At 45.6% G+C, this 25,547-nt stretch overlaps 1 protein-coding gene across 1 annotated transcript in view; it reads left to right on the top strand.

The window, feature by feature from the left end:
* LOC128714155 (all trans-polyprenyl-diphosphate synthase PDSS1-like) overlaps nucleotides 1-21,304 on the top strand; it is a 41,473-nt gene extending 20,169 nt beyond the window's left edge. Inside the window, exons 2-8 of the mRNA XM_053809033.1 lie at nucleotides 1,362-1,514; nucleotides 4,577-4,716; nucleotides 6,341-6,482; nucleotides 9,392-9,481; nucleotides 20,631-20,762; nucleotides 20,824-21,018; nucleotides 21,083-21,304. Coding sequence (XP_053665008.1) covers nucleotides 1,362-1,514; nucleotides 4,577-4,716; nucleotides 6,341-6,482; nucleotides 9,392-9,481; nucleotides 20,631-20,762; nucleotides 20,824-21,018; nucleotides 21,083-21,304 — 1,074 coding nt within the window. The remainder of the gene's footprint in view (nucleotides 1-1,361; nucleotides 1,515-4,576; nucleotides 4,717-6,340; nucleotides 6,483-9,391; nucleotides 9,482-20,630; nucleotides 20,763-20,823; nucleotides 21,019-21,082) is intronic.
* Nucleotides 21,305-25,547: the final 4,243 nt, after the last annotated feature.

A 25,547-nucleotide genomic window follows, 5' to 3' on the forward strand; every position in this document is an offset into this window, starting at 1 on the left:
TTCGCTATCGCAACAGCCTGCACTGCCACGCGTTCGCGCGTCCCCTTCGCCCGACGACGATTACTTAATCGCCGAACGTCATTGTCATTCGACTGGGGTGTGCACTCGTGTTTCGCATTTCGGCTCCCACGTTCGTCATTTCGGTTTTGGTGCCGCAGGATGCGGGAAAGGTGCGGGAGAATACCGACGCGCGGAATCGGTTTGACTTATCGACGGAGAAAGAAGGATTTTTTATTTTTTTTGTAAATTATAAATGTTGATTTGTCGATAGGCCGGGCCATCAGAAAAAAAGAGGTACAGATTAGTGTCTGGTGGTTCTACGTAGGCGGGTTTAGGTCCCGCTTTGCGAAAACCGGAATGTTGTGAGAACCTCCAGAAATTCTGGCCGTAAGCAGCAGGTGCGTTAATGGGTTTTTTTGAGCAACAGACATGGACACCAGAAAGGTAGAATCGTTCTCGGTGCCGATGGTCGACCGTTCCTGCCACCCAAGGTTGCCTTTTCCAGCCGACTAACGAGAGGACGGCACATTAATGACGACTCTCCCCTCTAAATTCTCCAAAATTCTTTCATTCTTGATACAACACCTGCTCGGGGGCAGGATGTTCGTATGCGTTAGAGCAGCATGGGACGGAGATTATCATAGTTTTAACGATACCGAATCAACCTATCGGAGGTAGATCTCGAATGGGGTCCGGTTTTGGGGTTGATTTTATGATACGTATAATAGGCAGTAGAATTACAAGGTCTTCCTCTCCCACACCGCACCGGCTCACAATCTTCCCCTGCGCACGGGTAGTGGGGCAACAGAGGTTGGCAGTAAAACAAAAATGCTGTCGCCTTTAAAGCAGGTAGTTTGGAATTTTGGAGGCCCCCCGGTATTTGAAGAAATCACCCGAATGGACCGTTTCTAGTTGGAATAGCCGAGCTCCCGGGACGCTGAGCGAGGAGTCGAAATCTCTACTGCACGCAGCGTTGCTGCTCAGCGGCGCGGGCTCAATTAGACAGTTGCTGTGCATCGTCAATGTCCAGCGCCTACCGATCCGAACCGGTGGCCTAAGAAAACCTGTAATACCCCGCGCATGCCGCGGTCATGCAGCGGTGCGATGTCCATTAGCCAAAACGAGCCAAAGACGAGCATTAAAATCGCATGTTTACCTATCCGCGGAGTGTGATCGCGCGAATGTGAATCGGTAATGAGATGTTTGTCCGGTTGCGATGGTTCGCTTGGCCCGGACGAGTACGCTAATGAGACACGAGCGCACGGACGAGTTTGGGGGTTTTCGGGGCTTTCGGGCATTGCGGTGTGGCGTTTGCCGGCAAACTAATTCCACCCATTACGTTTTTCCTTTCCCCATTGCAGAAATGCAGCTCAACCGCAAACTTGCATCCCTGTATGCGAGGGTACAGCTCCGTGCACACACAGCAACCGGCCGGACCGATACGGGAATACAACATCGACCCATACATACTGCTGGAGGACGAGCTGAAATACATCTTCGAGGATATCAGGCAGGTGAGTGTCGTCAGCAGGATTCCAAGATCTCCTCGAATGTCTTATACCCATCTTGAATATAGCGTGTTGTTAAACTTTCAGGGCCTCTCATAGTCCTATGAAGGGTTCTAGTCCAGTGGTTGACAGACCATTAAAGTTAAAACCAGAATGCTAAAGTAAAGTTGGAGATGACTAATTTATTTTTCTTGCCTTAGGTTCTGAATTATTGGAGGTGTAATACTTTCAACTAGATTCGCTATATGTATTATGACGTTTGGTGGCGTAAACGCTGTCAGATTTCCATAGAAATAGTCAAGCCAAATTAGTCTAGGAAAAGACGGTTTAACATAACTTTGGTCAGATTTCATTGATTTTCGTCAAATGTCGAGCTTTATGTCCAAATGCTGTGTCCCTTGCAAATCTCTTCATAACGTTCTGGACTATTTGACAGCTGTCGTCTTTTGATTGGAGCTCTCTATTTTGAGAAATCTTCCAGCGCATTATTGGAATTCAGGTCTAGTTGAGATATAAATCATGTTTGATTATCTGACAATGAACGACTTAATGCTTAAGTACCTCTATTGAGAAAGTCTTAGGCCAGCATTGCCTATTAAGTCACTACGAGAGACACAAATGAAGCAAAATAATTGAGTTTAGATTGGGATCTTTAAAAATAAAATAAAAATATGCCGAACATTAATTAATGTTTTGGGCATTTTGGACTTGGAGGAGGCGTCTTTAATGTCAAAACTGCAAACTAGCTATTGAATGTCAAATCCACTCGTTAATAGAATTTCATTCACAGAGTACAACAATGAAAGAACTCATTTCGAGTCGAGCTCTCTGAATTTCTTAAAAATTAATTAAAAAAAAGAGCCATTCGAAACAAACTTTGCCGTCCAACTGTGCACTTTGGGTAGGCCACTAACGGTGCGGAGGTGAGCTTTAAAAAAGAAACAAAGGGATACCGAGAAGAAGGGAAATCAGTAAAACAACGGACACACACACACACCGCTGAAAAGAAATATATAAATCCATTTCGTGTGGTGTATTTGCTTGCTGCGGAATGGCAAACGTTCGGTGAATAAGAATGCCAAAGGCGCGCGCCTAATTTGTGGTGCCGGGGGGGGGGGAGGATTTTTTTTATTGCGAGTTAATTGCGCCCCAATTTATGACAGCAACTCCCGTTAGTCGTGTGTGTCTGCGTTTGAGGTAGGGTGTCATCGTGCTTGCAACATATCGGCTTTCCCTAATACGTCTTCCATCTTCATTTATTGGCGGTGGAGATATATACATTTGTGGCGTATTAATGATTAATACTCACGTAGCTTCACGCACGCTCGTTAGTTTTTGCCTGTTTTCGCACAGCAGTAGAATCTAACGAGCCCATCTTTACCGGTCGGTTCCGGGTTGTTCGGTGGTACGTCGCAAGCGCTACGTGTTGCCTTGTACACGTTCGACAGCCGGATCCATCACCCGACAGTTAGATTCGAATTCCGCAACATAATCGTTTTACGGTTGATTTCCATGGATCGAAAAAAAAAGGTCCATCAAAATCGCCCTCCTCAGCAACGCCATTATCATTGGTGTGAGATATTGAATTCAGCGCGCCGCAGATGGAGAAGCAGCTCGTGGTTTTCGGGCCAGTTTGTGCAATCGGTGGCCCGATTTCGGAACGTTGTGTTTTTTTTTTGTTCGAACCGAGCGGATTATTAGCCAGGCACGGTATTATCATCATCATCATCATCGGACGGCCCCAAATGAGGCATGAAGCTGTGGCAAACCAATGGCAGAAGAAGAAAATCGAAGATCTCCCGCTTTTTTTTGTGGTTGCCTTCAGTGTTGGCGGCCGCTGCGTGCTTTATCAATTTTATCAAGAAATTTTGGAACACAACCTTGCTGGAGGAAGATTTCGATAGGTGACTCGTGTTGCCACATCTTCCTTCTCCAAAAAAAAAACACACACACACACCCCGCGTGACGGATCGGGTTTTGTGAGACGGGCAAACATCGATAAAACGTTTGTCCAGATATCTTGAAATATTTCGATGTTTTGCATCGCCGAATCCTTACATTACTCGGTCAGGGTCGGCTCCTGCAATGGAGGTGCCGTACGCTGTGTTAGCTATCTCCCCCCACCCCCAACCCTCCCCCTCGTGAAGCCCAACACCAACCAAAACGGGTCTCATCTCGGTCGGCGTTTTTTGAGGCACGGAAGTAGCGTCTTGTGGGTGCGGAAAGACAAAAGTGCACCCCGTGGGAGGTAAGGTGTTGTTTGACGTCGGGTTGTGTGTGTCGTCTCCGGGGCGTGGTCTACTTCAAGGCTGTTTGCATTTTGGAATTTTGTCGGACAGGATCCATTATTACGGTCCAAAAAGAGGCTCCGGACAGGGGGGGTTGGATTTCTTGCCAAGGTCTTGGCGGTGCCGCACTGAGATCATCGCGTCGCTGGGAAGGGCGTGCGGGGTTTGTCTAAACGCTGGAACCGTTGCGTCGATGAGCAATACGCACGCATGGTAAGGTCTGTGGCGATTGCCTGAGGAAATTGCTGGCTGTCGAACGTTCGTGAAGATTGAAAACCGTACCAAGCCGCATATGACGAAAGGTTCAACACTCTCGCTGGACATACCAGCGCTCTGGGGCATTGTTCACTTTCATGGCCATGGCAATGAACTGCAATCCCCGATAGTGGAAATGATGGGGAGCCGGTTGTACTTAATGGCGGGATTTTCCCCGGGACAAAAAAACCCAACCCCCCCGGAAGATATCCTGCCCGGGCAGCCTGGGCTAGAAGTGTGTGTGTGTGTGTGTGTGCTGGTGTGAATCCCGGCAACGTAAACTCATCCAATTATGTGCAAAGAATAGCAAAGCGATAAAGAGATAGTGTGAGAGAGGCGGGAGTAATCTTGCAGCGTAATGGTGTATCCGCTTTCTGACGTCTTGTAGTACATGACCTTAAAGTCTTTTTACTTACATTTTGCAGTTGTTGGACCCGGTTCGTCACTGAGCGTTGTTTGCTGATCTTTTGTTTCCCGTTCTTTTTTTTACCCCCCCTTTTTTTCGTCTCCCCCCCCCACCACCAGGAAATCAGTCGCGCGACAAATCACCAGGAGCTGAACAAAATAGCCGTATACTACTTCGATGGACAGGGCAAAGCTTTCCGACCGATGGTGGCAATACTGATGGCGAAGGCACTGAACTATCATATGCACAACGAAAACAGGTACGTTTGATGTCATCCCAAACGGTAACAGGCAGGCCCGAAAAAAAAACAAAAAGCCGCCAAGCAGAAACCAAATCGCACTATAGGGCGAGTTCTTGGGGCTCGTTGGAACCCGCACCATTGCTGACCGTGACCCGCGTGACGTCCGGCCAATGACACTCGGTGCAGTGCACGGGTGGGGGGTTTTCCTTTCTTTTATTGCTGGATTGTTAGAGGTGTGCAAAGTGTGGAACACGGACACAGCCGAAGGTTAACTGGAATGAGGCATTGCGCATGCTGCAACTCGACCGCGCTATCCTGTGGAGATCGCTGCAACCGGTACGTCCGGGGCGCCCAACACCTGCGCGCGGTGTCTTCTTCGCCCCGCAAGACGTCAGTGAGTCAAGGGGGTTGGGATGGCAGGCAGTTGGGGGCGGGGGCTACCTTCGCAAGCGACGGTGGGTTCAGTGATAGTTCAGTGACCACCGCGAAGATGGCGGATGTCGAAGGCACGTACACCGGCGAGCGCCCACAGATATCCTGGTGCGAATTCTACGAAAAACCGTGCCGAAAACGAGCTTTTTATTTTTTTTTTAATATGTTTTTCTACCCACGTAAAAGCTCATTCCTTTCCAGAAGGAAGGAAAGAAAACTTACCACCAATTAGACGTTCTGTAGCGGCACGGGACATGGAAGACGGCCGGGCGGGTGGAGGGATAACATCTGCAAAAGATGACAAAAGGTTTATTGGTTGATGGTTGACGTTGTTCTTAGGGTGTTTTTTTTTGTGGGGCGGCCTTACCGGGGGGTTTATAACCGGACCCCAAACCTAATCCGGTTCGACGGTGTATTTTTTTTTCTTCTATTCCAGCAATAGATAGAAAGCCGCTTGGGTATATGGAGGAAAAGCAGTGAGAGAACCTCATGCATATTTATGGCACGGTTTAGGGTTTGCCGCCGAAAACGATAAATTGCCCAGTGAATGGCGAACTGTAAACCATTCCCAGCGCTTACCAAAAAAAAAAAAAAAATACGTTGATTGGGATGCTGGAGGAGGCCTTCGGGCCATAAGTTCCAGAATTTTTGCGGCCACAAAAATGAGTGTGTTACCATGCCAGCGGTATAGCTGGTATGGCAAGATTCGCTTGTCTCTTTATGTTTATTAGCGTTGTTTTCTTAATGTATTAATATTTATACTTTCCTGGTGCTCGGCAGATGTCGCCTGCTGCCCACAGTGCCAAGATTTCACACCTTCTTCACCCCCAGGCCCAGAGGCCCGCGGTTGGGTACAGTGATTTGCATAAACCTTGCTTGTAATCTGGCAAACGTTCAATTTGTGAGGTTAGGTACGAGCGTCGCTTGCCGTCTCGAGGTGTCTGGATGTCTGAATGGGCATGAGATAACTAAGGAGATTTAAGCGCATATCGCTTCAAAAACGAAGATTACTCATCTTTGTGGGGATTGATGTGAGTCAATCGCGAAGGTCCTTTCCAGACATTATACAGTCCCCAACTGTCTAGCAATGCATGCAAAAGACCACTACTAACGTATTTTTTTTTGTTTTTCTCTCTCACTCTCCCTTCCTCTCTCTCTCTCTCTTTTTCTCTCACACACACTTCCTGAATTTTCTTCCCTTGTCATCCAGCAACATAGTGAACGCTCAGCGACAGATAGCAATGATTTCGGAGATGATTCACACTGCCAGCTTAGTGCACGATGACGTTATCGACCAGTCGTTTGCCAGGCGAGGTAAACCGAGCGTTAACGTGCTGTGGAACCACAAAAAGGTAAACCCCTCTTCATATGCACACATTTTTCCATCCAGTTTTGATTCCGGAATAGCCGACGTTCGAGGTACAGTTCGCCGTAACTAGCGTGCGGGATGCCATGCCGGTTCGATCCGGACGGGTCGGGTGTTGGTTGGAACGTCTTGACGTCAACGAAGTCGCGTGTGTGGGAAGATGCCCAATTCTTCCGAACCTTTTGGTGCAGTTTCCCGGGCAAGCCCTGTATGCGTTGGCTCCATTCGTTTGACGTCAGTTTCGACCAGTTACGATCTAGCGCCGTCAGCGATTCTTAAAATTGCAATCAATCGGCGGCATCGCACTTAAACATCAGATGTTTAGCGGGGAATTCCAAATCTCCGGACATGATCGACACTGCCGATGGACCACGGCGGTAGAAAAGGACAATAATTTCAATTTGAATAAACACAGCACAACAACAGTCCCGCTCCTTGGCACTCGCATTCCATAACCCCCCAGCGAGCCAATAACCCAACCACCGGACACGCACCGTCGTGTGTCCGCGTTACGTGACGGATGACGGATGGGTTCCATCTCACAAACCGACGGCGGACGGCTCTGCGCGAAAACATACGCGAACAATCGATTAACAGCCAAATCGTGACCGAAATACGGAAACGGAACCGGGTGCAGCGTGTTTGCGACGCGGCAGGGGGGGGGGGGGGGACGCGGGAACTACCAGGCGTGCGCGCGTGTGTGTACATGTGTACGAAATTAGCAAAGTGCGCCACCGGATGGATGTTGAAGCTGCTGTATGCGGCTAAGCGATGGCACGGCAATTAAGGTGCCGGTACGGTTTTTTGGTATTCTACGTGTAGACCATCTCCCTGCCGCTGTTATTCGTGCCGACCTTGGCTGTGAATGGTGCGCTTGCGCAAGCGCCAGCAGGGACGGATTTCACTTAGATCCGCCTGAGTTCATTAGAGCGATGATGTACTACGTCTGCTGGGTAGACCGTTGTCATACCGAAAGCTTCCCAATTACAAGCCAATATGTTGCCTTGGTTTAGCCAGAGATGACGTTTTACATATCTGACGGCCTTGATTGATGAGGTAGTTGCTGTAATAGCTAGAGTTTATGGAGTTTTACGAATTCTTGATAGTACCTGTTTGCATCTCTTATGGTGTATTCAGGTATATGAGTGATGTATAGTAGAAATTGGATCTAAAATTCCTAATTAATACGAAGACGTCACTTTTTTATAGTTAAAGATGAAGTTTTACGTATCTGCCGGCACCGATTTTTAGAAAAATAGTTAGTAGTAAGGGAGTTCTAAGAATTCTTGATTATATGAAGGTATATCAGTAATGTTCAAATTAGGCATTTTAGTGATGTAGCGCGAATTTTTCGGGGAAAAATCCCAATATCCGACAACTATACTGCCTCTCATACTGTCAGATATGACGTCTTGCGTATCTGACAACCTTCATTGATAAGATATTCGAGATAATATCTAGATGTTAGGGAGTTCCAACACATTTTCGTAGTATCAGAGGATATCTTTAATTATCAGCTCAGGTATTCAAGAGTTATGTAGCAGAAATTGGACCAAAATTCCCAATTCTTCTCCAAGATGCTACCTTTTGATAGACAGAAATGACGTTTTATGTATTTGACGACCTTGATTAGTAGGGTATTCGAGAGTTCTAGAGATCTAGAGAGTATCTTGAGAGTGGATAGGGAGTTTTTTGGAATTCTTGTCAGTATTAAAGTATGTCAGAAATCCATGTCTTAGATATGCAAGAGATATATTAAATTATCAATATAATTGAAACCATATCGATCAGATAGCGCCCATTCGGTCAGCTGTTGCCAACCAGCACACAGCCGGGATATTGAGTGCATCAGCATTCCAGGTCAGGTTCGGCCATTCCAAAACATTCCACCTCACCGTGCGCGAAAGCAAACATCACGCTGCATAATGGTAGCGATAAAATCGTTACCGCGTGTGCACAGGGCCCGATGCATGCCGACCCTGCATAAGGAATAAGTGTTTGCGGTTTCGATAACTGCAACTGGACCACACCGCCACCGGTTGGCGAGGGTTCGAAATTGAAACATTAGCCGAGGGACCCGGGACCGTGCTAGCCCGGTCATCGTGAACGGTCCGGTCGGCCAAATTTGGCACTGTGCAGGAGGCGTGAAAACGTTCCGTATCGCCGGTACGTGTAATGGCGGGTTGTGCATACTGAGCGGTACAGCGGGGTACCCGCCACATTCTCCGCACCCGCACCAGATGCGGTGTAAGAAAGTGAATTTACGACCCATTGAAATTGATGCATGCATATTTTGTTTTCTTTTGCTGGTTTAGCCAAGCAACGTGCGTGCGGGATGGGTAATTTGTTCGACGGCGATACGATCGCACACAACAACGCGCCCGGAACCGCCGGAATCACCTGTTGCGGTGGAAAGCTTAAAGTATCGCGCGTGTGGTATGCCGACTGCGGTGTGTGCGTCCCTTTAAAGTGCCGTTTTAATCACCTGCGCTGCCCCGATTGAAGTTTGGCTGGAAGAAAAGAACATCCACTGTCTGACTTTTTATTTTGTTGGAGAAACCATTTTTGATGTTACGTTTTCGAAACCGAGTCGACGTTCAGGGACATTGAATTCTCTCCCACATGTACGCCACCGCCGTCGGAATTCTTCGCTGGATTAGTGAACCTGCTCGTAACATAACCGGCATCGGAAAGCTTCGAACGGTTATCGTGACATTTAACTCTCGTTTCGGTCATCCTTGCACCGCTTGGTCATCCTTGTGGCGCGCTGTGCGTTTCATCATCCCGCAGTTATTTAACGCTATCGGTTACGCACGGCGGCGGTGCCCGTGCAGACTTCACCCATCCCCGTTTTGCCACTCACACACGCTTCTCGTTTCCTCCAACCACCCGCAGGTGACGCAGGCCGGTGACTACATCCTTGCCGTTGCCTCGATGCTGCTGGCCCGCCTGAAGCAAGACGAAGTGACACACATCCTCAGTCAGGTGAGTAGCTGCAACTGACCTTAATCTCTGCTGATCCGGGTGGATCATCCGTGGCTTGGTCTAGCCGCAGTTAGAATGAACCATTGTACCCTACCAGCTCGATAGTCGTATGCCGGATTACGAAACTACCCAGGCAAACTGCACCGATTAAAGTGAATTCCACCCCAAAACCAAAGCAAAAAAAAAAAAAGCGAGAGTCTCACGTAAACGGAGCACTGGTACGAGACGGCAAAGAAGAAAGCTTGCGCTTGTGCGACATCTTTGAATTTTGTGAAAGTTGCGTGACAGCCACACATGCCGAGTAAACAACATGCCGACGCTCTCCCTTCCCTGCACTTCCTTTCCTCCTTTCCGCCCCGTCCATTACCATCCCCTTTTACCTCCCACTCAACAATGGAACGGGGAAAGCTTTCTCTCTTTCTCTCTCTTTCTCTCTCTTTTTACACGCTGTGAGGTGTGCGTGAGTCTCTTGAATTATTTCTGCCCGGGGCGGGTTCGTTGTCTCCCACTGATTGCGATCTCCGATCGCCAGGATTGGCAGAGTCCATCCTGCATCCTGGGGGTGGGTTGTTTCGGGAAGGTAGCTGGGGCTTTATAGTAATCGCAGTCAGTTTGATTATTCTGGTGCGAGCGATACAAAACGAAAAGAACGTTATATTGAGCAATAATTGGGGAGGGAGGCCCAGCTGTACGCGATATGGGCAAAGGTAGGTATCGTTGATTGTTTTGGGGCTTTTATTTTGCACAAAGCTAAAAAAAAAGAGCGCGAGAGAAAGTGTGCTTGATTTGATGCCACACTACTAACCTGATGTCATCGTGTGCTCTTGGAAGTTACCCTGTTTTTTGTTTGGTTGCTGTTGAAAAATCCCACATTTAGGGGTCGGAAAGGGAAGATTTTAAGCATTGTGGCGAGATTTTTATCTTAGAGAGATTAAAAAAAAAAACAAAAACGAATTTTAATTTAGGTATAAAAAAATCCCACTTTAAGCAGTGGGAATGATATTGATGAAATGCAGCAAGATTTTCCTCGAGATGGTTGTGGAATTCGAAAAATGCCTCCGCCTGATGATAACCCCGTTGGGCAGGGCAGAGTTTGAATGTCGGGCTGTGTGTCTTCACTTCCCTTCACTTTTATTTCCCCCCTCTCCCACCCCCTTTCCCCAACCCCTTGCGGTGGAATGAATCATCTCAGCTCCTTCCTTTCACTCGCTCGCCCTATCTCGCTTGGCAGTTGGTGGCTTCCGCGGCGGTAAACGCTGACGGCAACACACACACACGGTGGAATGAAAAAAAAAAACTTTCGCTGATCGCTGTAACGCCGCAGGAAACGGAAAGGAATTTCTCACGCTCGCTGGCCTGCCAAATCGGGGTCAGCTATTGCAGACACATTCTTGCCTGTTTAGCGTGCATTGTGCTTAATTCTCTTCCGCCGGTGGCATTAAGCGGTGGATCACAAATTTTTGGGGGTCCTAGCGTTGCCTTCGAAACGCTGAGGATAATAAGGGCAAAAAAGGGAAAGATTGAGGATTAAAAAAAAATAAATAAACCGCTCCACATATTCATCAGCGGCAGCGGTTTGGTTGTGTGTGTTTGTGCGTGGTTGCCGTTGTGTTTTATTTTATTTTTATTTCACTTCGTTCCATCGCCACCGTTTACCCGATCCGGTTGACGATCTGTTGTTGGTGTTGTTGTACTCTTGTTTTTTTTTCTTTTTTTTTTGCTCAAGTCATCCATCCTGTTCGCGTACAACCGATACAGTTACATCATGTGGCGAGTTAGCTTTGGCTCTGTACTCGTATCGAATTGACCGGTCGGATCGATTGGCGTATTCCGGGAGGAACGTAAGCAAATGGGTAGCCCCCCGCCCCTCCTCCCCCCTTCCTTCCCCCAAACCACCAATGCCAAAAATGGGGTGGGGGAGTTCTGCTTTTAGTTTTTTTTTTAGTCTCCTTTTGGCCGTTTTTCTTCATGTACGGCGTATGTGTTGTGCACCTGTTTTGCGATAGTGTTGATTACCGCTTTGGCACATAAGAGGCCTCATGCTGCTTCAGCAAGCACAGCAAAGGTAAATCGAAACGTTGCGCGATATATAAATCTGGTTTTTTTGCCACGATTATATAAAGTTCTTACTCAGATTACAATTGCATTCGTCATTTTCTACCGGAGCCATCGTGTTGCAAATGTCTACCTTTTGTGAAGTAAACACTACTTACCATTTTACCGAGCTAAAACTAAAAACAAATCACTTAAAGAGGTTCAAGACATCGTGATGAGAAAGTAGAAAAAGAAGGTAGGAACATCTGATTGCATTATGCCAGCCGCAAATGTAACGTTTTTCATGCATTAAGAAACGAACCCGGGTTGCCGTTTTTTCGTGTGTGTGTAGCGGAGAAAGCCAACGCAAAATGTGTAGTGCACCCGAGTGTCTGTCTTGCCAAGTGGAATCACAAATGTGATACAAATAAATCGATTTCCCAACTGCCCCCGGGAGGACTTGGGTGAGTTTCTAGCTTACCGCAGCTTGGTGCCGGGTGATGCTAATGAAATTTCTTTCGTTTTTCCCCCGCCCCGCTCGAAGAAGCGATATAAGATTGGTAGATTATGATTGCATCACGGTGGTTACGGTGGTTTGCAAGGGTTTTGTACGGTTTGTCGGTCTTTATGCTACGCAAATAATGGTCCCAAATCGGGCTGATAAAGCACACGCGCTTGCAACGGTTAAGAGCGGTTCCCCCTGCCCGGTTTGTTTGAGGAAACGAAAGACTTCAACACAAGCGACGAACCCCGCAAGGTACCAGATGACGCACGCTTAACGGTAATCGTTTTTGCGAAACCGGTGCAAAACCCCTTAGATGACATTTGATGGATACGTTCGATTGTGGTTAAATTCGCACCCTTCAACCCTCCCCCCCTTTCCTCCACTTTCCACCAGGCCAGGCTGTAAAGATGGCATTGTAAGGCGGTACGGAGCAAAGCGGTATTGGAGAAGCGAGCAAAAAAAAAAAATAAATCACAACTCCACACGTCTTGCCTTCTACCTCGAGAGTAGCTTTTGAAGCGAACAACTACAAAACTACCCTCGAAGCGACGACAATGACAACACACAGCTGTGTGTCCAAGGATGGTGGGAGCCGGAAATTCATTTGTCACCGGTACAGATGGGATGCCTGTGGGAAAAACACACACTCACACACACACACACACACCGATGGGTCTTTTCATTGTGTCACAAAGCGTACCGTTCTCTCTCGACGCTCCCCTCATCCCCACACCCATCGTTCACCCCGGGTGGAGGGCTAGCTTTCCCGGTTGTGCTGTGATATAATTGGTGCGAATGGTCGCGCTGGGTGGATGTTATAAAATTGGAAAAAATAATACAATAAGATGGAAAACAAAAGTGTGACAGTCAGTGCGTACCGAAGATGGTACAGGGCGATACACCGTGGTGCGTGCGTATTATTCTGGTGCTTGTGCGTGTCACGCAATTTGTTGCACGCGAAAGTGTTGTTGCGCGATGACGCAGAGGGGATGTTGCTTCACCTTTTCGGGATTCTTTCCCTTTCGCTCTATTGCTCACTGCAGCTAGCGTTATCACGAGCAGAGAATAAATCTAGTTGCGCATCCATCATTGAACCCGACGAGCGGTTTCGGAGGGTGGGAAATAAGCACGACTGTCACACAAATTATGTTGAGCCGTGGAATATTAAAAAGGGCTCACATCAGCCACTGCTCAAAAGGGCACGTGAAACACACGGGGATGAACAAAAAAACACATTAATCATTAATTGCAAAAAAATAGGCTGGTAGATCAAAAGCTATGAAGCAACCGTATTGTGGTTGTCACACCGATGTTTTGCCATAATTGCCTTTCGAAGATGTGACAAATTACTAAATTATGTCATAGCGATGGTTTGTGTGTTGCTGTGGATTTAAATTATTTTTTGTCGTCTAAAAGCGCTTCAGAAGAAGAGACACGGCAAGTTGTGTCGTGCTGTTGATGATTTGTTTTTTTTTTCTACGTAGAACGTTAAAGCAAATATAAAAACCGTTCCAACATAATACAGTCAGTATGGTGATATGGCAATTATGCCGTCATAATTATTATTTTTAAATAAATAAATAAATAATACAGTCGTGAACATTAATGTACATCTCTTTTATTGTTTTTCAATAACAGAAAAAAACTAAATTCATTCATAGAAATAATGAATACCGACAGTTATGTACAAAGCAAAAATTAATGAGGCCAGAAATTGGCAAATAATTGGTGTTATTGCCTTACGTACGTAGTAAACAATCGAAAATCGAACATAAAAATGTATGGTCACTGTAACAAGATATGTTAGAAAATACTTAAAATATCGTTCTTGAGTTTTCCCTTGGGCTGTTACCTGGTGAAAAAATATATAACATTGGGCGTAAAAATATGCAAAAACCATAGTAATCCTTTTTCTCTTTGTTCTGTACCCTTTTGTAGAACATTCTTTTTATTGCTCATTGTTCATTGACTGCGTCTTCATCTTTTTTTGTTATTCTTTAAAAAAAAATCAAAGTATCTCATAGTTATGCTATGCACTGTAAAATCGTTACTGGCCACCACTCATAAAGTACCGCAAGAAGCCTTCTTGTGTATTTTTTGTTTTGCGTCTAATTTATTGTTGTTGATGTTGGCTCCATCTGATTGCTGCTGCTGCTCCGCTCACTTCCGGACGGGCATGTAACCACCGGTCGGGGCTCGATTGAAAGTGCAACAGGCGTACATTAAGCTTGACAGTAATGAGCAAATGAATGTAAAATCAATAAAATAGAAGCCGCACCGAAAACGGTCGGAAGGGATGGAAAGGAAGGTAAACCATTAGGGGATGAAGGTGGGTGATGGGTGGTCACCATCCTGTGGCAGGTAAAATAGAATCGTCGAGCTCGCCTCACTGACATTAAGTGCTCATTTAGTCGGATCGTAAAGATCATCCCAGCCGGGGGGTTGTTTTTTTTGCTTCCCCTTTCGTTCCGTGTTGTTGCGCCACCGCCGCAGGCATGGTGATGCATTATATTATGGCATTAAAAAGTGGCAAAGAAGAGTGTTGAGAGGAAAAAAAAACATCCAACGCGAAACAATAATAATAATAGTAGTACAACAAAACAAAACTGAAGGAGATAAAAATAGTTGTTGAAAATCAATGGTAGCACGCGCGCGTGCACCATTCGTGTGGTTCCAGGGCCGCACACAATGCCTTGCGCACAGGGTGGATAATAATATTTGATGAATTCGGTGCTCGATGTAACGCTTCCGCCGAGTGATGGCGTCCATGTCATTTCTGCAGGGAAGGGAAAGAAAAAAAAAACACAAAAAACACACACACACTCAGAGAGAAGGTTAAAGCATAAGATCTACAATCGGAATCGAATCACTTCGAAGCGATTACCTTCAGCAGTGCTGGTTTTGTGTGCGTGTGTGCTTCACTCACGGAAATGTAATTTACAAAAGAGTGGCGTTATTTTTTATTGTCGTATTTTCGGCGTTGTTTCACGATGTGTGTAGCACACTGAAGGAAATCATAACTCACTTTAATTGCTGCATCGCTCTGTTCAGCGACACTGGGAAGGATTTCCTCTTTTAGTGGATGAAACAACAACTAATTATGCATCCTTTAGCAGAGCAAACATTCCTTATAACATCGCTATATTCAACGGGAACAGTTCTCGATAAAAATTGTATCGCAGCAGACAGTTCGAGAGAATCCAAAATTAAGAAGCCAACGCAACATTTAACGGCACACTGGAGTAGTTTTTTTTTACGTTTTCCTTTACCACCGTTCACACACAATCATGCCGAGATGCCCCGTTAGTCTGTCGAACTTTCCGTTTCATTGGCGAGAGAACGAGAAAAAGAGAGCGAAAGAGAGTGAGGGAGTTCTCATCAGCAACTTCTCAATGTGGGGCACACGTAGTTCTTTGCGGTTGCCTTCGGCATGGTCTGCGATTGAGAACGAATGGAATTGAGAACGATTTTGCAGGGTTCCGTAATAGGTAGAGAACTAAATTAAGGAGTAATTTATTTTTGTGCTGGCTCGGTAATGCATTTTGGCGGAAGTACACGTCCAGGAACGGAACGTCCTGGAAGACCAGGTCCAAAATTCCATCCGAATTCGATCGATGACGTACGTTATCTCATTTTATAAGTCGTCCCTCGAGATCTTTGCTATATAAACACTAAACCAGCATTCTTTGAGTTTCAACTCTTGAACCCGATAATATATATGTATATCATTCACTAAACTGTGCACATGATTCCATATCAATTGCTGTGTTCATGTCAAACGTTTGGACAATTGAATAGTTTGCTCATTGTATTCTATCTATTGCGGGAAACCCTGTAACGATATTATGAAGCTGATGAAGAGCGTGCCATCCTACGGCACCGTGGCGAATATCGCAACACTAACGGGGCAATAACAAAAACGATCTGATCGGGCCACGGAATCCAGTGGGAAGGAAATATATAATAATTGCATAAAAAATGAACAAACAAAAGAACAGTGTGTGCCCACTGTATAGTACACATGCAGTTCAGAAGAAACAAGAAACGCAAAGCAAAATTCTTGTAGCTCATCTTTTTCCGCACATCTTAACCTCGCCTCCGAACAATACATTGTAACCGTGATGCAATAAACAAATGAAATCTCCCAAGGTTAGGAATTGTTTTTCGTACGGCGTTTGCAATGTGTAGCCACACACTGTACCTCCCCAGTATTACGGTACTTTACGAACCGTAACGGATGTGTGTGTGTGTTGTTTTTGCTTCTTTTTGAACGAAACGGAACCAAAATAAAATCATAATAATCGCACATTTGTCGGTTCGTTCACTGCGGGCACCGGTTTTCGTACGAAACGAAAGACTTCAATGCGGGGCGAGAAAAGCGACGAACGACCCAGAATAGGAAACATTTGTGCGACAATGTGACACAGTAACATAAAGCGGTTCGCGCGTTACCTTTCAAGCATCTTTTGCCACCGGTGATAATATTGCGAGCTGAAGGCGTAAGAACACATCTGGTAACGCATCATCATCGGTTTACGAAAGCGTTTTTTTTTATTGCGCGCCCGCAATGCCTTTCCGTTTCGGCTTGTTTGTTTTGCGTTGGAAACGCTTTTCGCACAAAAATGTCAGCGGTGGGTCTTGGGTAGTCAAGGTCACCGCAGCATCGGTCCGTGTGGTGCAACGCGGTTGCACCCGGCACGGCCGTTCTACAACGGTGTGCGTTTTTACGGTCAACGGTTCGCTGCTGGTTTCGTCGTTTTTTTTTTGTTGCTGCTTTTTGCACCGAGAAGCTCCACCATTTACTTTTCTAATCATCAACAATCACCCGGTGGTGACCATGATTTATCAAACTTCGTTCAGCGATGCTCTGGTGCAATTTTCCAACCCAACCGCTGCTCTGTCGCCTAGCGAATGGAAAAGGTGCGAGAGGGGGCGGAGGAGGGCGGTGGGGGTGAGGGGTTGAAAACAAAAAAACAAAATCATTGACCCACATATGTATCCATCATCCGTCCCTTTGGTAATCGTGCCGCACCCTCCACTTACACCCTCCCCTCCTCCCACCCCGGTCGTGTATTCTTCCGGCCTTACTGTACAATATAACGGTGCCTATTAAAAGTGATCGGCGACCTTGGCGCTAGATGATGATGCTAGATTTTTATTTTTATTGTTGTGCAAAATGGAAAAGAACACGAAAATAGAAAAAAAGGAAAACCAGATGGAAAAGTCTTGCATCAGGGGGAGGGAGAGGGGAGCGGGGGGTGGTTTTAAGCGAAAGCAAAACAGCGTATATATGTGTATGTGTATAGGTAGGTTTGTAAATGTGCCCATTTTCCACCCACCCCTTGCATGCGAAATGTCACCCCGGAGAAGGGAAGCAAAAAGGAAATCGTGTTTGTATCATGTGATCGCAACCCCAAAGGGAGGGGGGTGTGGGAGAAGATCTTCTTGTTCGTACATTGGTTGGTAGTATAGACCAAGGGGTGGCATACATATTATCACGATCTGCACGGGGTTTTCCTTTGCGGTTCTGCGAGGGGTTCACGCGGCACGTGATAATGCGTCAAAAGAAGTCATTATTTCCGTAATCGGTTTGTTAGTTTGGGTTGTTCGTTTGTGTGTGTGTGTGTGTTTTTTGTTATGAAGCGTTATTACTGTCAAACATTTCCCAATCTAGTGTATCGAGGGTGGGATGGAAAGAAGGGAGCAGAAGGAAGGGGGATGAGATATTTGCCTCCGAGGTACATTGTTGCCAGTGTCGTACAGTACGCACCTGTGTGGTGTTGATCGAAGCAGTTGTAGTTCGCTAATTAGTACGTTCAACAGTGCGGACCCGGTCGACGAACGTGATACCTGGTTGCTCGTGGCCAAGACCTTCTTGTGCGCTGTGCACTGCCAAAGCATTGGTGCTTTGGCCCGGTGGTTTGACGACGGAATAGCGCGCTGGAATACACTGATGCACGATTTGTTTCCTCTCTCGCGTGCCGGGAAAAATGGGTGGGAGGGGGGAGGGGGGGGAGTGCATGCCCGTTGCCCGATTGATGGATCGAATTGGCTTGAGCATCGTTTGCAATGTTGCTTCAGGTGTGTCATATGTAAGTGTGGCTCGGCGCTACAAAAAAATAAATAAATAAATAAACCTGTCCTGGTGGTAATGTCCGTTACAACAAAAAAAAAAAAAAAACTGGAAAAAGCGTAGCTGATTTACGCCGCCATTCATTTTTCTTGGTGGTCTACTTTTTGTTGCTGTTGCTCACGTGGTACAGCGTTGATGATGCGATGGCTCGCGGGCTCCTCATATAGACCCTGAGCACCGTACCGTCTTACAAACATATTGTTTCGACTCCCCACCCGGTGCGGATGCGATTCGGCACGGCTAGAAACAAACAGAACAAATCATCCCACCAGCGTCTTCACTTCCACCCCGTGACGGTAAAAGGGTTCCGAACCGCCATCATTGCATTAGTTTCGCTTTCGATTTTTTTTTTGATTTGATGTAATTGCCCACACAACTCCGCCGGATTGGTTTAGTTCTCACGGTCAGCTGGGTGTTTTTGTAAATGGGTTTAACTGTCCGTAAACGAAAAAAAAACATCATCATTACAAGAGAACTGCCGGCACAATAGACACGCATTAGCGCCTGATTTGTCGCGATTTTCAAGTACGTTTGATTAAATTGGTTGAATTTTTTTTTACTGCCACTTCGCGGGACGGGAGGTTTTGCAAGCGTAGTAGAATGGCGGAAGAAGCATTGAAGGAATAATTGGAAACACTTACTTATTTACTTATCAGGCGCTGCAACCGGTTAGAAATCAAAAAAAGTCCTCTAAACCGCTCACGGTCGAGTGCCTCCCCTGGCTATGTGCACAAGACTTTACATTCTAATGTGATTTAGCTCCCTCCCCTCCATGTAGCCGCTTCTTGATTGGCTGTGAGTCCTTCTGAAGATTTTGCTTTCGTGTGCGGTTACGATGTGCATATCGGACTGGTGTTATGAGTGCAGAAGGTTTTTCAGGCTGTGGATGTGGTATGGCTTCTAGCACATTTTTGATGAAGATATTTTAATAGAGGAGTCGCCTATTTCTACATCATCTCGGAATATATCGAGATTACTTAGCTGCTCGATTGCCCAAGTCTCTTGGATGTTGATCTCCATCTCGAAAGACAAACTTCCCGTTCTCCATAATGTGAATTCCATGTAATAATATAGGATCTTGAGAATATACTTTGCAACTTCATCTGGAGCTGTAAGACTTTCCACGTCCTCAAGAACTTCCAGAAGTCCTCATTGTGTCGTTAGTTTCAATTCTTGATGTGATTTCGTATTTCACCTTGGAAATGAATGAAAAGTGGAGTTGCCACACCTATATCTCCTCCAGATATGGTGAAGATAAGGCGCCTGGTAAAGATCTCAACACATCTGGATATTAAAGAATGTCATTAATTGTCTTAAAGTAACTTTCAGTTACTTCAAGATTTGAATTCGTAGGCATTGATTCTTTGTGTCTAATCTCAGTGATAGTAGCACTGATATAATGTATTGTTGGAGGTTGTACTTATTCTTTAAGGTTACCATTAAATAGCTCATTAAAGGATTAGGCACAGGATATCCTCTTGCTATTAATAGCAGATCATCTTAGATGTTAGATCTTAGTCCTGGAAAAATATCTTCCAGTGCAGTGCTCAGTACTTCTTATGCTCGGTCCTTCGTTTCTGTAATACATCAACTTGAACGTAATTGAACAGAAGGAAAAAAATGGAATTATGCAGAAAGACCAACTGTTTGGCCCCGGCACGAACCGGATGTACGACGGCTTCATTTGTAAGCTATTAGACGGTGCATATTCATGCGGTATTCGCTCAACTTTGCATTAGAATTTGAGCTCTTCTCACCCAGCAACTCGTCTGCCTCGTCCAAACAAAACAAAAAACGACATTCCCAAACAAAGCGAACAATTGTAGCTGTTCCGTACCGGTAACAAGACACACGAGTACGCCTTTTTTTGTTCGCCATTAGAACCAAGTGTAGTGGGATTGTTTGCTTGGGCCGGGGAAGCAAATACCGAGCGCAGTTTTAAGCAGTTGTCACCTATCCGTAAGGCTTTTTTTTAAATAGAACGCTTCATCACACCTTATCTTCCGGGTGTAGGCAGGACAAACAATTTTTGTGAATGGATTAGGCAAGGTGAATCATACCGAGGCCGTGCGGAGAGGTCGGGAAGATCTCAAAAGTTTTGTGCTGACCACAACGCTATGCTCCGTTTTTTTCTCTTCTGCCTGTATGTTACATCCTATTAGTGTTGATTAGACCCAGTGAGTGAGTGGATCAACATTCGGGGCAGGGTTTTCCACCGCCTCATGTTTGCGCTTATATATTGAGGGCCGTTTCGTGTTGCGCAGAAATTAGCACATACGCTGGGGCAATTCCATTAAGGTGGACTCGCAATCGAGTAGCAACCCGCCGTATTTAATTAACGCGTTTATTTCCTCTTCAACCCATGCTGGACATTCCTCACGAGTGCTACCAACATACATTTTCCTATGATCGAAAGTTATGCAACCGTGCTAATGCCGTACTGATTGACATTTGATTGTTCCGATCCAACCCAACAGGTTCTAACAGATTTGGTACAGGGCGAGTTTATGCAGCTTGGCTCGAAGGAAACAGAGAACGAGCGCTTTGCGCACTATTTCACCAAGACGTACCGGAAGACAGCATCGTTAATAGCTAACAGTTTGAAGGCGGTAAGTAATGGCGAAACATTCGGTGGCCTAGCGTGCGGTAGTGACAATTTCAACTTTCCAGGTTGCGGTACTGTCCGGTGCGGACGAGCAAATGGCCGAGCTTAGCTTCCAGTACGGGCGCAACCTTGGGCTTGCCTTCCAGTTCGTGGATGATCTGCTGGACTTTGTGTCGAGCTCGGAAGCGATGGGTAAACCGGCGGCGGCCGATCTAAAGCTCGGTCTTGCCACCGCCCCGGTACTGTTCGCCTGCGAGAAGGTAAGTCATGCCTGCAAGCCACACTGCCACAGCGCGCTAATCCTCCACAACCTTTCTGTTTTAGTTCCCCGAGCTAAACCCAATGATACTGCGCCGCTTCCGCGAGCCGGGTGACGTTGAGCGAGCGTACGAGCTGGTGCACCAATCGCAAGGGCTCGAGCAGACCCGCTTCCTTGCCCGCAAGCACTGCATCGAGGCGCTCCGGCTCGCGTCCCAGATCAGCGAATCGCCGTACCAGAAGGGACTGATCGTGGTCGGTGACTTTGTGCTCAACCGGATGAAGTAGACGGCGGTGACGGCGTGTTGCTACCCACACACTGTCACTGTGAGGAGCACCATTTTGGGACGTTTCAACCCGAACCAATATTCCCGCATCGTATCGTCGATTTGCTGTGGACAGCGCTGCCCTTTCGTATTCAAACACACACATATATATATAAATATATATACCTGCTAAACAACGCTTACTAACGGCTCACACCGAAGAGATAGACCAGCGAGAAGGGAGTGTGGGAACACCACGATAGGAAAAAAAGAATGTGTTTGGCAATGGCCTAAACAGGAAAAGGATAAACATTCAACATTCAATTCCATTTTCATATCATCGTGCATCACCAGGAAAAGCCTCAGGAATTGAGTAATCGAAAGGCAGCGCGCAATGAAAGCAGAAAAAAAAAACAAACAAATCTAAAAGACACTTTACTTTATGCTCCGGTAGCAAAACATATTACATCCACCTGCAATACCTACCCTACCAGGCGGTAGGGTATTCCAGGTGGTAAGTGTGCGGTCTGGATGACGGGAAGAGTTCCCCAGAAGAGAAAAGAAAAGGATCTCCAGACGGAGCATAACGTATAAAGGCATTAATTTACATCGTGCAGCCCCCTTTTTGGACCACCCCTTCCCCTCTCCTCCTCCTCCCCGTTAGCAATACGCAACGATAGTTGGTTAGTGTACTAATATATACACACACATTAGCGTACATTCTTATACACAACAACAGAACAGCACAGCAAACAAGCATATACTGTGCACGTCTCGGTGCACAATCTCGAACATGGTGGTGCAGTGGAAGAATAAGTTTATCAAATCTTACAACGCTTCCCCATCTACTTCTTCCCGGTGATGGTGGTAAAATTTTTGAGATAAAGGTTTTTTTTGTGTTAGTTTTGCTTGTGGTAGTAATATATCCGCTGAGAGCAGAAACGGGAAAACCCTGTCGTGTGCTCGATCATTTTTATTTTTAATACGTTCGTTTTGTTGGTCTTTCAAAAAAAAAAAAACAGTGTGGTCTGCTTGCTGTAAGTTTTGCACGATTATGTTTAGGTTTACCATTGCGGGCAATAGGGTTTTGTGTGTCGGAAAGCTTATAGGAAAAAAAACACCCCCAAGGTAGCATAGAGCGAAAACACAGCAGAACAGAAACTGATCGGGAAGGTATGAAGCAAAATTGCCGTAAAATATTAAAATGGCGTGAAAGTAGCAGCGTGTATGCGTACGTGTGTATGAGTGTAAAATTAAGTCAGGGGATTTGGAGGAGAAGGAGATGGAGAAGGGGGTGGGGGGAAGAAAGGCGAGGAAGAAATGGTAGCAGGCTATAACTATGTGTTACTTTACGTTTATTAACCAAGAATGTTGCGTGTGTGTTCGGATAAGTGAGTATAATGATTTACCGATACCGTTTTTTTTTCTTTTTTCCTTTTTCTTAGTATTGTAATTTGTTTCAAAACAAGAAAATTGTGTTTGTAAAATCGCTTCTTCCCACCAGAAGCGTGTTGGGAAAAGTTATTTCTAGTGATGGGCAATAGTAACCGACGTGCAATGATTGATTTTAAACCGTGGATTGAAGCGCACTAACGGCGTGTGTGTCGCAATCCAAGCAATAATTATTAACAGGACGAAAAATAACTCGAAGATAAAGCAGAAAATATTACACACACACATACACATTAGCTTACACTTTAGTACGAATGTGCTGCTGGTAGGGATTTTGTTAGCGAACGCGAAGTAAATAGCCTATTTTTGCATTACCAAAAAAAATGAAAAACACACCACCAACAACAAACTGTTCACCTGTATACCGGTTTTGCTTTATTTATTCACCTAATACACAGACATCCGCACTTTTTTATTCTTACATCCCCCTGTACAGTAGTGTGGGGTGTCAGGTTAAACCGTTGGGTGTTTTGCATCATAAATGCGCACGTGAGAGAAACAAATAAATGAATTAAAAAAAGGAAACCCTCATACGACCACACAAAAATACACACACTAGAGAAAAAAAACGCAAATGTGTCAAATAGGAATAGTTAAGTTGTGTTACGCGCCAACCTTTGGCATAACACCACTGCATCCCTCACCTGGGATGGGATCTTTTTGTACATAGGTAAACCCCACTCATGTAGCCCACCATCGGCTCCTTACTTGCCCGTTGAAGTAGATGAAAAGGGAAAAAATGCAACAGAAAACAAAACATTATACATTGATACGGTGAGATTTGTAAACAATTGAACAGGCGGTCAAATGTTAGCACAAATCGTACGCACGAAACACGAAACGAATCGCCAGGGGCGCGCGTGTGCGGGAAAGGTGTTTGGTGGTGGTGTTGCTGAACTCGTTTCATCTTTTCCTTCTAAAATGCGAGAAGGGTGCAACAGTGTAGCGTTTGTAACAAAAAAAAAACAAGGGTGATGGTAGTAGCTTAGTAAGAAACTCAACCACAGATAAGAACAAAAAACCCCGTGGGCTCCCGCACCCCGAACTTTACAAGGATGGTTTGGGACAAGGGGATAGCTTCTAGTAGAAAAGGAGGTGCGCTACGGTTTTAGTTGTTTGTAAGCTTGCCGTTCTAGCGGCACTATACACTAATTTACAATTTACCCTTCCAATCCGTATCGATGTAAGTCTGCTCAATTACGTTAATAATACTGTTTTACTGCCGTGCTGTGTCGTTTGCTGTTCTTTAAGCACGTGCTGCAGCACCAACAAAGCGTACATGGTAGCACGGTGGAATAAACCGGAGTCGTTCAATCCTTGATGCTGGACGGCGGTGTTATCCAGACCCGGTGAACAAGATTTCGGGATACCCTTATTGTACATAGTATCGAATATTTAATGTGCCTTGTATGGCATGCCAATGAGAAAGGAAAATGTACCCGTGCCCTTATACACACACCCCCCAACAGACACGCACAGTTTTATTATTTTTTTATACAAAAAAAACACACCCACACACACACACAATTATCGTTTCACTCGTAATCGTCGTTGCGTTGTTTGAGTTAAACACCTGCACACAAAGATTTTATAACATTAAAACCACACACGGCAATCATGTTTAGTGTATCATAGCTGAATGGTTCCGGAGCGGGTAGGCTAATTAATTGAGGAAAAGTATGTAAAGGTAGCAAGCATAGAGAGAAGCAAACAGAAACAAACTTTCGGACCGTTTATTCCTTTGTTTTGTGTCTTCCGATTTAACGTTTAAAATTGACGTATGTGCACCGGCTAGTTTCCCCGTTTGGAAAATTAAATATAAACGAACATGGTTTAAACTCTTGTACATGAAGTAAACTAACACACAAACAAATCAATGCGCAATTGTGTGTAAGAGAGTGGAAGAAAATGCGTTAGAACGATTTGGACACAATCACTCGTATCCCTATTGGTAAGCAATCGAACGTGTGTGTGTGTGTGTGCGAACATATTCCCGAACACACACACACATATGTATATGAGCAATTAGTCGCACGGTGTATGAAGGGGTTTTGCAGGAAGAAAATGTTTGTTTGTTTGTCTTTTCGTTTTGTTTGGTTGAAATAGATTGATAAGAAGGAAACAACACCGTACATACACACACACACACGATAACATACTCATCAAATCACACTCACACTAATGCCTTGTACTCGAAGCTCCCTAGATGCGCAGTCAAAAAGTCGCACAAGGGTGGTTTTTTTCTTGCAAGGGTAAGGAGGAGGGAGTGAAGGTTTGTGAAGGGTGCGAATAGAGAGGAAGTAAGATGGGGTGGAGATGGCAAAGATGTTGCAGTGTGACATAAAAAAAACACCCACTGGAAAAGAAGTTGATTGAGAAAAAATAATGTCGACAAACAATAGGAAGGAAGGAAGGCAGGGGGGGAGGTGTAGGGAAAGGATTGATGAATAGAAGAGGCAGGGGTTATGGGTTAGCGGAATTTGGAAAGGTTCAACAACCGATAATGCTCAAACCATTAGGAAAGAGCAAGATAAAGAGAGAGAGAGAGAGAGAGAGAGAGAGCGAGTTAGAGAGATAAAAATGGAAAAAGAGAAGAGATGTGAACAAGATGAGAAAATCAACGGGGAAAGGAAAAGTGGAAGAGGGGGTGTATTAGGGGATAAGAGTGTATATTTACTACAGCAACTAAGTGGAGACGGACGCGTTAAGCTGTGCTGCGCACGGTTTTAAACCGGCTAGAGAAACAGAGAACGCATCGAGCGAAGGAACAACGGGGAAGGGAAAGGGATGGGTAGCGAACGAAACATTGTTGT

The sequence above is a fragment of the Anopheles marshallii genome, chromosome X (assembly GCF_943734725.1).
Source record: "Anopheles marshallii chromosome X, idAnoMarsDA_429_01, whole genome shotgun sequence".
Taxonomy (NCBI): domain Eukaryota; kingdom Metazoa; phylum Arthropoda; class Insecta; order Diptera; family Culicidae; genus Anopheles; species Anopheles marshallii.